At 38.9% G+C, this 13,712-nt stretch overlaps 2 protein-coding genes across 5 annotated transcripts in view; one reads left to right on the top strand and one right to left on the bottom strand.

The window, feature by feature from the left end:
- The window catches only part of mfsd4ab (major facilitator superfamily domain containing 4Ab), a 24,439-nt gene extending 16,064 nt beyond the window's left edge, over positions 1–8,375 (bottom strand). For 2 of the 4 annotated variants that reach the window (XM_074682050.1, XM_074682053.1), the window contains exons 1-2: positions 8,264–8,341; positions 7,847–7,918 (exon numbers count right to left, since the gene is read on the bottom strand). The gene's annotated coding sequence lies outside the window, so the exon portion shown is untranslated. Of the gene's footprint in view, positions 1–7,846; positions 7,919–8,139; positions 8,216–8,263 lie in introns of those variants that run through there. The other 2 variants (XM_074682051.1, XM_074682052.1) reach the window with 2 other exon arrangements.
- On the top strand, positions 8,348–13,712 carry lemd1 (LEM domain containing 1). The gene is made up of 11 exons (XM_074682054.1): positions 8,348–8,728; positions 10,409–10,520; positions 10,669–10,818; positions 10,896–10,960; positions 11,188–11,262; positions 11,354–11,509; positions 12,127–12,213; positions 12,327–12,413; positions 12,513–12,611; positions 12,889–12,962; positions 13,068–13,712. The coding sequence occupies exons 1-11, from the start codon at positions 8,534–8,536 to the stop codon at positions 13,363–13,365; spliced, it is 1,398 nt and encodes a 465-aa protein (XP_074538155.1). The 5' UTR covers positions 8,348–8,533; the 3' UTR covers positions 13,366–13,712.

Genomic DNA, 13,712 nt, shown 5'->3' with positions numbered 1-13,712 from the left:
AGACTGGGAGTGAAAACAGGGCTTCTCTTGCGGCACTGATGCAGTTCAAGCAGCTGTGGTGACTGACAAGAAATGCACCTCTGTTTATCCCATACACGCTTTACATAGTCACCATCATTAGGCGGATTCTGTGACGTCACCCATTAAAAACTGTATATTTTCTCTTGTTGTGCTTCATTATACAGCAGCTCACTCTCCCCCTCCTTTCACAGACACAAGGGAGAGGGAGGGAGGTGCATTAGTCGAGGAAACGGATGAGGGGCCAGAGAGTGAATGTGGCTCAGAGAGGGGCAGCAGCACCTGCTGTCTTCATCCTAGATTCACCAGGCAAAACAGCATTCTCTCCACAAGTGATGGACTGTTAGAGGGACAAAGAAGGGAGAAAAAGAGGCCCAGACAAAGACTACAAGACTACAGGATCCTTAGATCAGTGCAGATGACTGAGTCATTGCTCATTTGGTGATTAATTTGATCTGTTTTTTAAATATCTGCGCAGGATGCTTTAAAAACTAACCTGAGCCATGCCTGTGTGAGAAAACAAGCATCTTTTAGTGAGAAAAAAAACAACAAATAAGAGATGTGAACTTGTGTTTACAATCGAGAAATAAGTGAGTGGACTATTCAGCAACTGGCTGCAAAGATCAACTAGAGTGCCAGGCTGAAAGGAAGGGAACAAACACAATAGTCAGCCCCCCTACCTCAGCCCCTTCTTTTATCCTTTTCCATCCAGGACTCATGGGCACTCTGCCAACTTGGAATCTTAAGAACTCATTCAAAGAAAGCCAAAGAAAAGGGAGTTGTTTAGAAAACCAGGACCCATTCTCTCACACTCTCTTGTTTTTCCCTTGCACTCCCCACGTGAAGAGAGATTTTTCTGGTTGCTGTTTTCTCTGACATTGCAATGAGGAAGGGGGGGGAAAGTGGGCGGTGAAGAATTGTCATTCATGTAACGTTTCGTCAGATTTGAGGTTTGAAAGTATTGTGAGCAAGTGATCTCCCTACTGAGCCTCTCTCTTTCAGTTTTCATTCTGCTTTTACTCCCTCCACTTTCACTCCCTCTCCTGCTCACATAGTAACTCCTCCTCCCCCCCAACACTCTACCCATTGTCTCTCCATACAGTATCAGGCTGAGGGGATGCCATACACGATCCAGGCGGAGAAGCAAGAGAGGGAGACAGAGGTAAGAGTCAGATTTATAGTGTGAGAATGCGACCGGCACTAAATGCACGTCACTGTTACTTTCAGAAGTGTTGCTGCTCAAATATAGCTGTTTGTTTTCATTAAGGATGACAGAGAGGAGGCTTCACTGATGCTCTGGGGCTTTAACGTGTTGTGTGCAGTGTTTTGGTTGTCTTGTCTGCTGGTTGAATGTGCAGAGGGGTGTGTTTTAGCCTCTGAAACTGGAGCAGTGCATACAATGAGAAATCAGGTGCATCCTAATCTTTATCTTTGTGTTCAAAACAACTGTCTAAATGTGATTTTTGATGCTGAATCCTTTTGGTGCTTTATGTACAATTTGTTGGAGAATATTTGCATGCTGGTTATTCTGTTGAAAGAAAAGAGAAGTGAATTAAAGTTTATATTTATCACACAAATCTAAAACATATGTCTCTTAATGCTTTGAATTGGCTTCCGGCAAGGGTGGTATTTAAGGGCTTTAAGCCAGTGTGGCCCTGTGGCTGAGATTCACCTTCTTGTCTGGACAGAGTCAGACGCAGAAGCTTTTTTTTTCTTCCTAATTTATGCTGAGACATGCATGAGCACTGGCTCTCAGGAGCACTGTGGCAATGGTCCTTTTCCAAACCTTAAAATGCTGATTGAGTAAACACTTCCCCCTCAATCAGAGTGAGATTCTCTGCCAGAGATCAGATGTATATCCAGCATACATAAAGGCCAAGAGGAGATCAATCTCAGTGTGTAAACAGTTTCATGATGGGAAGGCTCAGGACAAAAAAATCCAGCTGTGTTTCAATCTCTTTAGGATAGAGTTAGGGCAGTATTACTAAAGGTGGACATCCCAAAAGTGAGGCTTTTTAGAAGAGAAAAAGCCATGAAAAAATTGTGGTTTTACTCCCTTTCACTGCCAAAAAAAGCTGGAAACAGGTGCATTACAAGACAACGAGAAAGTGGTTCTCCCATGCTGGACAGTTGCAGCCCAGTACAGGAAGCTTTGTGTGCTTTCTCAGAGAGGAGGGAAAAAAAAGATGCTGTCTCAATGGGGCTTTTGTTGTTTGAGTTGGGAGACAGCAAAAGCACAAGAAACAGTGACTGACAAATACCTGGCCCCTCTGTGCCTCAAATACCTCAGCATTGCACTTGATACAATGTCAACAAATGCCTCCTCTGTCTACTAGAGTAGCCCGTTTCCTCTCCGACCACTGGATTTCTTCATGTTTTTATAAAGACTACTGTTTTCTGAGCAGACATCTGGGTGAGCAGATTTGGCCTGTGCTGAATTGCTTTTCAATGAGAGGTTGAAAATGGTCCAATGTGCTTAAAATATAGGACTCAATTTGTCTATTTCCCTACAATGCATTGAAGTGGCGTCAAACTATGAATGATCTTGTTAAAAAAAAACTATCATGCATACTATTAGTGCTTCTGAGCATAAATAACACTTGACTTATTAGCATGACTGCTTTGATGAAAGAAAGCAATGCATGGCAACACGAAGGCTTTGTATCTACAAAAACATGTTTGGTCGTTATGAAAAACTGCTAAGCCCCCTGTGCCTGGTGGCTGAATTAAAAAGCTGAGGTAATGATCTCCTTTGTGCTTGAAGAAGTCAAGCAGAGGGCTGCTACGGAATATAGAAAGACTTTACGTAATCTGTTTTGAATTCAGAGACAAAATCCTTTTGATTAACACTGCACCTCTTCCCTGTAGACTTTGATTTGAAACTGCATTTTTAATCAAAGATTATTCCATAAACCCCCTTGAGAAACTGAATAGCTTAAAGAATATCACAGAATGATTCATGCATCATGTAAGGGTCAATTTATTTGAGTTTGGGCACTGAAAAGTATCATTCTTTCTGTTAAAGTCTCACAAGACAGTTTCACTTTACTCCCCTGGGCTTCAGATGAATGCTTGCAGTTTCTTTGGTTAATTATTCATGTGGAAGTGAGTTTGAAATCCTGAACGCTCCCTGCTACCTGCCCCTGTTGTTTCCCCTTTGTTGTCAAGCTTTCAGCTTTAACTGCATGATTTCTCAAACCCCTTTTGAGACGGATCTTGTGTTATCATCTTCTGAGTCTAACCACAGCTGTGTCTTATGGCTTTCTATTCCTATGTGAGTTCTTTCTAACACGTCATGTAGGGTTCAAAGCCATTGGATACACTCTGGACAGCCACCACGGGAACTCTGATGACTTTTTTGCATCTCTTTCCAAAACGGAAGCTCAAGTTCAATCATGATTTGGCACTTTTAGGGAAACAGCTATTTGTGGCGTGTAAAATCTTATGTAATGGCATCAACAAACACTGTAGCCTTCAGCATTCACATCACATCACATCATCTTTCCTCACATGAGCAAACTGGAAGTGTTGAGAAAATACACATATTTTGGGGTTGTGCTAACAGTGATGTTTCTGCAGAATGGTGAGCTGCCTAGTCTTAATGTTACAGAGGTGACTTAGGAGATAAACAAGGAAATGAACCACCTCCTGTGTTGCTGTAAGTCATGTATCAATGTACTTAAGCGAAAAGATCTACCTGACTTGAAGGCTAACTGTTGGAGTAACACATTTGTTCATAAGGATATTTGTTTATGGGGAATGTTAATATTTTGGATTTCTAGTCCCATAGGATGATTTTTTTCAGATCATAATCTCAGGAAATGGAACCTATCTAAGTCTATTAATTTTAGTTAAACATAGATACGCAGTGAGAAGTCAGAAGTTATGTATGTAGATGATACAATGCTTTATTTACCAGCAGGATCAACACAGGAATGATCTTGTGTTTAGGAAAGAGAACTAATGGGTTTTGTTAAAGGCCCTGTGTTGACTTTTTAACTGATCTTGAAATAGTTTCACTTTTATATTTTCCTATTTATAATCTGTGATTTGACATATTACAAGTGCCAATAGGCTATTTATATATATCATTTCTTAGTATCTGTGGACAACCCAGCCAATCTATTTTCAGCACAGTCCCTATGACAACACCACGCCACCTGGAAAAGTTTAGTTGTAAAAAGTAAGATCTGTCCTTTTTCCTTTAAAAAGAGTTTGGATTCATTCTATGATGATTGCAGACTGGAGCTGGAGCTGGTCTGGCAAAAGAAAAGGACAGAAGAGTAGTAGAAAGGTAAATGGAAGAGCGATATAGCACAAGCTAAAACACAGATTCAGCTGTTTCTGATTCTAATTTCAATCAATAAAATGAAGAGCAAGGTTACGTTAGCTCTGCTAGGTGAAGTTGTGGTAGTGGGGCAGTGGTAGGACATAAAAATAACTCACTAAAGACGTGGACACGTCTTGACCAAGAGGCAATCTCCGGTCTAAGACTATGAGACAATGCTGAAGTGCTAAAATCTGCTGTTTCTCGAGTGTTTGCTTGAGGTTGGCTCCGGAAGTACCTGAAGTCACACACCAAGCCAAAAAAAGCCATTTTCAAAGCAGAAATTAACCTATTTGCAGCCTGGTTCAAAAAACTTCTCCTGTCTTAGTTGCTAATTTTACTACCGGCACCCACTGAACGGGGGTTGAATTTTTTTCTAACGTGCCCATTCAAAGGATATTTAGATCGTGAGCTCCATCAATAAGAGGCACAGCTGAGGGTCACGTGACCGACAGACGCCCAATGGCTGTAGGCGAAGCCCTTGCCACTACCAATATGGCCGCTATAGCCAATGTGCTTCATTTTCCATTTCAGAAACAGACGGGTGACGTCGGCGAGACTACATTCATGTTTTACGCAGTCAATGGTCTTGACCACCAGGCTTTGAGTAGCACTAAATACAGCCTTGTACTAAACTTTAGTACAAACTGAGTTAATGTAGTTTGTTGTTGTTGTTGTTACCTTTCAAACCATAGCCCTATGTAACTATGCATAAATTCACTACCTTGTCACTTTGTATTCAGTAAAAAAGTTGTAATGAAAAAAGAAAATTTCTTAAAAAAAGATCTGCTCTCCATTCATTTGATTCTAAAACAAATGCATTCTTTGACAAAATTCATATACCTGTGACAGTGGGTTGCACCCACCAGCATGGGATAGTGCTCATAGAAAACAGTCTTTGTCCCAGAAAAAAGCTATCAACTACAGCCTAAAGTGGAAGGTAAAAAATTGTATTGCTGTCCTTTCTTTTGGGTGCTTGAGATTTGACTTAAATTGTCTAAGTGTTTTTAATTCCAACCTCATCCTGTAAACCTGTGAGTATTTTAATATAATGTCTGCATGGGCCCCAGAAAGGGCACTTGCTACCTTGTTGGAAGCTAATGATGATCCAAATTAATTAAACAAATTTAAGTATTGGGAATATTATCCGCCTCACTGATAGGTACCCTCTGTGGGCCTATCAATCTACTACCACTCACCCAAATATTATAGACTAACTGCAAAATCTGCTGGCAATGGAGAATTTCAATAGTTACAAAGGGTGAGTGTATCTGGTGTAATTAGAGAAAATTATTATTTACAATGATGATAGAAATCACGAGTACTTGGAGCATGGGAGCATTTTATTAGTACCACATCTGTTAAGAATAAACATATTCATTCTCAGTAGTTAAAACAAGAAAACTGCCTTTGCCTGCAGCTTTTCAAAAGAGGAACACTTATTAAAAGTAAGCCACTTTGGTGCTGATTTGTTTGGATCCAATTACTGGATTTTTATTCGCAGGTAAAAAATTGTAAGAAAAAAAAAAGTATCACTTTTATTTTGTTTACCCTGTTGATTTCTTTTTCTTTGTTTCACTAATTGATAATGAGAGATAATGGTCATCTGACATTCATCATGACTCTCATTAACTGAAAGTAAAATGGGATCATTCGATGACCTTTAGAAGGGCTGAATAGTGCAATATACCCACAACTATCAAATTTGTCCACAGAAAATTTGACATTTAAAAATGCTCTACTATTCCTTGATTCTCAGCTTTATTTAGGACCAAAAGTTGCTGAGTTTTTAATGGTGCCCAGAGGAGGAGAGCTAGTTGATATCTCTGAAACTGTATCATTCTGGGTACTTGGTGTGCATCTAAGCCAGCTGATCCGTTTCAGCACTTGTAAAAGCCCTTCAAATGTGGCCCCTTGTGGTTCCTACCCCCTCCCTGTCAAGTAGATTTTGTAAAAGGATTTCAAGAGCATCCGGCCCTCTGACCACAGCAAGTCTCTGTTGAATACCTCTTGACTTTGAACTTTATCTATGTCTAACTTTTTGAACCAGTAAAACCTTTTTGTGTGAACTACAAACTCAATCTACGACAGTGACTTCAAGTTTATTTATCAATCATGAAACTGAAAACTAGATTTTTTTTTTATGGTTTGAAATGTCAAAACCGTGACAGTAGCAGTAAAAGATTCCTAAAAGCAAAACACTTGATAACCCCTTAAAAAGAGTTCACTTGGCTGATAAAATAATAGTGACCTTTTTTTTGTAACTAACCAAAACATATTGTTTACTTCTTTGACTTAGGCCCTCTTCATCATAGAATTTGCAAAGGAGATGTTTAAAGAAGATATTTGGTATTGTGAAAATACATTTTGACAAGTTGGCATTGTTGTTTCTTCTACTTTTTTTTTACAGCACTACCTGATGAATAGAGAAGTAGAAGGAAAACATTGCTGGGATCCTACAACAATTCAACCCCATTCACATTCACAAAATGTGCAATAATATTAACCATTATTAAGAAATGAATCTGTAGGCCACCAGTCAAAATAAAGCAGTATTGAGTTTATGGAAAGCAATTAAATCTTACATGAAATTGTGTCCCCTCACACTGACATGACATGGAACAAAAAGTACCAGTGGGCATATGATCTAATAATCAAACTTCGTACATGTTCACAGCTGATGGATTCCAATTAGGCCACTTAATCTGCTTATCCCTCTGGCAATACCAAAAGAAAACCTTAATTTTTCTCACATCACATCACAGTTAGTTAATCCTATCCAAAAATGATAGAGATTATACTCCCCAGAGTTAACGGCACAGAAGGTGACTAAGTCTGTATAACTCAAAACCAAAATAAATTCTATTTGTTTGATTAGGGAAGCCTTATTGGGATTAAATATCTCTCATATCTTTTTTTTTTTTTTGCAAGGACAGTGTTTTATAGCTATATTTTATATACTCTTCCCACGGAATAAAAGGAATGGAATATTACAACAAAAAGAGTTTTTGCTATTACTTGTAGCAGTAGTGAGTCTTTTTTGACTGAAGTAGGACCTGGTTCACTAGACAGGATGACTGCAGGGAGCAGCTGTAGTTACTTTAGTACCAGATGTTAACAGAGAAATGGGGCGTTGAGTTTTACCCCCCACAGTTTTCTCCCCGAGTTAAAAAATCATGTTTCTGGGGAACACCACTTCTCTAACCTCAAGTGACCTTTGTAATCAAAGCCTAATGGGTGATGTCACTTAGGTTAGATGCTTAGGTTAGGTTCTAGTTACATTAAGCAGGTTTTCAGGGTCATATCATATATTCATTGGTTGCTGTTTCCAGAGATGGTTTTCTGTAGTTAAATGATTTTGTTACTGGTGGGAAAGATTCCAGCTGAAGGTGTTTGGCTTTAAAACGACCCTCAGTGGTACATACAGCAATTCATTGCTTCAAATCTAAAAAAATGTTTTGTTTTTCTCTATCAACAGGCGTTATTAAAGGATCAACTTACCAACTTGAAAAATGCTGCAGCAGCATGGGTCAGACTCCACAACACCAAAGACACTCAACATCCGGGCAACACCTAAAGGATAAAGGTAAACAGTACATAGATTATAATGGTGGAGTTTACTTTCAGAATTGAACTGTCTGAATCCTATTTTTTTCTCTCATCCTTTTTTGCCCAGCACATATGGAGAGTAGACACAAGTTTGTCTACCCTGCATGTCCAGAATGTCTGGCCCAGATATTTAGTGAATGTGTTTCCAGGCAAGCATCTAACTTGTAGCCTAAGCTTTAACTTACAAATGCCTCCACTACGTGAAGAACTGTCAAAGAACTAACACGAGGTCAAAAATGCCATTTCCTTTTTATATCATTTAACTTATTGTGATAAAAATATATAAAAAAATATTTGTTAGAAACCCACTTCTAGAGCTCCAACAAAAGTTAAACACACTGTTAGTGATGTTCTTGTGTTCCTCACATTCAAGTTGGCTAATGTGCTTGCTGTCAATCAAGTCACCGGCTGCAGCTGTTAGTTCATTCAGTCAGTCAGCGTGTTGTTTGGAGCACATGCTCAAGAGACTCTACGTCGGAGACGTCTGACTTGCAACGCGAATCCTTAAAAAACATAGCCTACCTCTAAGCATTTAAGTTTTACCGTTTTTAGAAGTATTTCCTGCGTTGTCCTTGTGATATGCCGCTGTTTCGTGAGGACCCTGCTAACCTGTCGAAATCTAGACTGAAGTCCGATCTACTCGCCCATAATGTCGCGCTGCCACCATCAAAGAGCAGAAAGGAGGTTTATGTGGAGTTGCACTTAAAACACATTAACCAGAAACACGCTGCGGATTTTTCTAGCGATGAGGAGGATCAAATACAAGATACGGAAGTGAGTGGATAAACTTGATTTAAATTTCAGCTCAAACTGATAAATAATCGTTCTCTTACAACTTCCACCTTCATTTCTGGTTGTTCAGTTCAGTTCGAAAGAACAGGTATTATAGGATGACTCCTTTTTTTTCCCCCAAGCTGCTTGTCATGTTTGAGGAATTATCCCTCAAATGGACTCTGACATAACAAATATGCTTTGGTTTATTATTATGCTTTGGCTTTGGGTACATCAACAGTTTTAGTAAGTATGACGGATCGATTTACATTGCATTATTAAGTTATAATTAAATTGATGCTTCTCAAGATCAGCAGAGTGTAATGGAGGAGGAACAGATTTGGGTCAACATTCTCCTGGGCTTGCTGCTGCATTTGTGGTCTTGACTATTGAACCACCAGCTGTATAGTTGGTATAGATTTACATGGGTCCTTTTTGTAGTTGGCAGCTACCATTACAGTTGAGCGAAAGCACCTGTTGCACTCATTTATGTGTACCAGGAGAGGATGTTGTTTCTGTGGTGCATTTACTACAATATTTACTGTACTGAGAGTCAGTGTCGTGGCCAAAGCTGAATCAACAAACCAATCAAGGAACTTGCTTGAAAAAGGCATGCAGGTCTTTTTTTTATTTTTTTATTTTTTAGAAAAATATAAACATGTTAACTGTACTGACTTGCCAGTGTTTTTCTAGTTATAAAAGTTAAGGAAATTAAATAGTATAACAGAGGAAAGGTGCATTAGCTTTGCAATGCTTGGTTAGGGGCTGCAAGTACAAAAAAAAAAAAAAAAAAAAAAAAACAGGTGTTGATTATACCAAACACAAAGCTTATATTTCTTTAAATTTCAAAATTCACAACTTTAACTTAAGAATTTTTCTTCTAATCTCACATTTCAGGACCTTTTCTATTACAAGTATTCATATTACTTTAGCTGATACGAGTCATCCTAAAATATATTTTTTCTTTGCTCACGTTATTCTTACCACGCTGTCTCCTGTGTAAGCTCTCCACAGAAATCAAACCTCCAGCTCCCTTTACAGCTGAGATTACCTAAAGCTTCATTTCAACTTGCCCAAGCAATGTTGTTTTGAAACCCAAATTTCGAACATTTTGTATATGAATTGGAAAACAATGTGACATGTTCAGGTCTTAAGCAAAAAGATCACCTATGTCATTGAATGTTGGTGTGTTTGTGTTACTAATTGAACTCTTGAAAGATGCCAACCATGGTTTGAAAAAGTTTGATAGGCATTTCTTGCAAAATAAATTAGATAATTTATTGACAAAACTATTCATATAGTTGTAAATTGGGCTCTCCATGCAGTAAAACTTACATACTTAGTTGTGGTCAGATGCAGGCACATGTGTACAGAAAATAATTAATTGACCACTGAGCCAGTAGTGCCTTTTGCAAGTTGCTTCCTCAAGTTTACTCGTCAAATAATGTTATTTGCAGATCTAATGCAACTAAATACTCTCAAAGGGAGTTGTTCAAGTTTTTTTTATTCGGATTTCTAAAAGGTGATGGGTTAAGAGCTCCGTGCTACCTAACAAACAAGCTCTTACTGAAAAAAGGACAGATCGGTTTCTTTGTCATAAATATGTTTCACGTTTGACCCATTTGCCCAAGAAGACAGACTTCTGGTTTCATTACTCATATTAAAGGAGTTTTATTTCTTCAGGACAGGGATGTGGATCGAGAGGATGCTGAGATTCCTGATCCGAGTACCTTGACTGATGATGACCTCAAGACTGCACTGCTCAAACATGGTTTTAAAGCTGGACCCATCGTGGGTAAGGTTACACTCAAAACTGACAAGGAACTGATTTTCATCGTAAAACTAGTCTCCTAGTAATTATTTTGTTTTAAAAGTGCTTTTCACCATTAAGTTAATTGAAATTAAATAAATCAATAGTAGCTACTGTTCTTTGCTTGTACCAGCCTCCACCAGGGCCTTGTATGAGAAAAAACTCAGGACGCTGCTCCAGTCCAATGGGCATGACCATCTAAATGGAACAGAGAAAGGTGTTTTGTACTCTGATAGTGAAGATGAGGATCTGGAAAATGAGGAAAAACAGGACCAAGAGTCAGGTATTATTTTGTATTTATTTAGCTGGATACTTTAAAATTTGCTATCAATTAATCATGCTCTTTTGTGATGTTTTCAGAGTCTGAAGGAGAAGACAAGGAAACAGTTGAACAGTCAAAGCAAACTGAACAAGAGAGTAGCCAGGTAAGAAATACAATTAAGATATCTTAGTTAGGAATATTGTTTGTAAGGGTGCTCATAATACATATCGTTTCACGAGTTTTCCATCATCGGCTGTATCAAGTTTTAGCCTACCAACAGTGCCACTTAGTGGTTTTAGATCGCAACTGTGCAACTGGGTTCTCATTCCAAATGCTCAACTGTTGAATGATTTACCGTTGGTGTTCTTTTGTTGTTTTTTCCCCCCAAAGGTTACACAGGTAAAGCCTAATTTTCAGAAACGTGGTTTTGTTTACCCACAGTGCTTTTTACCGTCATCGAGGCTGGTAAATATTCACACGTTTTCTGATTGTCTGACTGACAAACTGATTAGTGAGTAGACGCTGATTTTTTTTTGTCTGGGTTTGCCCTTTGTAGAAGGCTCACGCTTCCAGAAACAGGCAACCGGCTCCCAGGTGGAATTCAGAGAATGCAGTTAAAACATCAGAGCAGAGTCAGTCTCAATGCTCACAGATTCCCGGAGGAATAAGTAGAGCATCGTCTGTAGATCAACTCTCAGGATTAGGATCAGGGGTAGGCTGGCCTTATTTCACATTTCTTGTGGACTTTAAATTCTCTGCATTCCTTGCTTGGATCCACTGTTCCCAACCTTTTTGGCCTGAGTTAACCCTACAGCTATCTAATGTTTATCACTAGTTTTTTTAAACATCCAATGTTGTTTGCCAGCTATTTCAAACATGATTGCTCAAAAGAATTTATCTATTACAAGATTCAGTTATTCAGCTATGCATTCAACATTCCAACATTTTTCACCCATTTACCGAAAACCTTCGTCAGTCATTTTAGCTGTTTTAACTCCTTACTGAGACTTTCATTTCCTTGTTATCTATTATTCACACATTCCTCTACGACTGTATAACAGAACGTGAATGTAACAGATTCATATTAGTTTAAACAAACCATAATTTTTATCCAGTGCCCCATAATCTATCTGTGTCCCCCAGCCAAATCAAGAAGTGCATCCTGAGGAATAGTCACTTCTGATTTGGTATCACAAACATCACTTTTCTATTGCCACCAATGGGATTGATTTGCAGAGGAAAGTTTTTGACTGTCACTGGTGTTAAGAAGGTTTGATGAATGACACATTTGTTCTGATGTTAAAATGATAGTAATCCTGTTATTTTAAGGTACCTTCTAGATCACAACCAGAGAAGCCCAGCAGTTGCTCATCATTTCCTTCTCGGGCCTTCAGCATCACTGAAATGGTTGAGGAGGAAAGTTAATCCCATGTTCTTCAATCTAAAAAATGGCACAGATGTATTTTTTTTCTTATGTATCGCTATTGCACTGCTTACTGTGCAATTTACATTTGACTTATAAACAACAGATGGAGAGTCGGGCGTTGCTCTCTTCTAACACAGACACTGAGCTGAGTGGGAGCGATGTGCATGATCATTGGTCATGCTCCAGAGGGGTCAGTAGTCTTCACGTTGTACACTTGCACTTGGGTAGGGGGAGGTGTCACAAAGATCCAGTGTACCAAGATGTGTTACTTTTCCTTCCTGTCCTTTAGCCAGACATGCCAGGTCAGGACAAGTACAACATGAGGAACAAGACCCCGTACCACACTCCAAAGAGTTCTCCATATACAGGGGGAATGAAGACAAATGCAGTATTTGTCTGTTTTACTGTTTTATTCACTTTGTTGCCTGTGTTTGGGATTTCCTTGCAAAGACACACTTTGTTAAATGTGACTGTTCCAAAGTTTCAAACATGGCATATGCCTCTTTTAAAATTTTGTGTGCATGTGTAAAATCACTGGTTACTACAATCAGCCTTTTCTTTGCTTCCACCTGATTTGCTGGGCATATGTCTCCATTGGACTCTCCTCCACGACATTTTGCTGTTTTTCTTGTTCTCTGTTGACAACCTTTTCTGTTTTGTTCTAGCTCTCCCAGGAGCCTATGAAAAATACTTTCAATGATATTTTTCCGGCTGCAGTGACTACGCCAACAGGGATCTAGTAAGTTCTGTACTTGTAAAAATTGTGATGAATTCTTGAAAGTCTTCAAAATTGTTGACAAAAATACACAACATGGAACAATCCAAATACTCTGTTTTATTTCAGCGCAACTTGTCGGAGACCTATCAAAGGTGCTGCAGAAAGACAGATTCAGTTTGGTTATCCAGAATCTCCCCTCAGTCCCACAACTTTGGAGAGACGAGAGTTGGAGCGCCGCCTTGTGCCCGTTCACATACAGCTTGTGGTATTCTTCATTGTGGCCTGCCTGCTTTACTTCTTCTATGCCTTTGCGGAGGACAATACATTGAGCCCTGTCATGGCCTTACTTGACTTTTTAAACCAGGAATCAGAGAGTGGAGAGGGGCTTTTACTTCAGGCTGAGACACAGGACACGGCACAATAGTCCTCTTTTTTTCCCCTCAGATGTGACATGTTGGTTTTTGTAGATGCTGATAATTTTCAGGGAACACACAATTCATATTGTTTTGTTGATTTGAATGTTTGTATGTTTGAATGGAAATATATCTCATGTTCTACATTTTTATACGTTAAGCTATTGGCTGTTTTACCATGGAGCTCTTTGTTCATGTAGTTAAACCATGTGCTCGTACATTGATATTTTCAGAGGCTGAAAGAAACGATAATGCACAAGGTTTTGTACTGCAAAACCTAACAGGGATGATGATTTGCTGTTATGGTGCATGTTACCTTTAAACTTTTGAACTATAATTAAATAAAGGACCTTTTTGT

This window comes from Halichoeres trimaculatus, unplaced genomic scaffold (assembly GCF_033239565.1).
Source record: "Halichoeres trimaculatus isolate MK-OKI-2021-1 unplaced genomic scaffold, fHalTri1.1 fHalTri1_scaffold_11, whole genome shotgun sequence".
Classification (NCBI taxonomy): Eukaryota; Metazoa; Chordata; class Actinopteri; order Labriformes; family Labridae; genus Halichoeres; species Halichoeres trimaculatus.
This window is presented reverse-complemented; position numbering and strand designations above follow the sequence as displayed.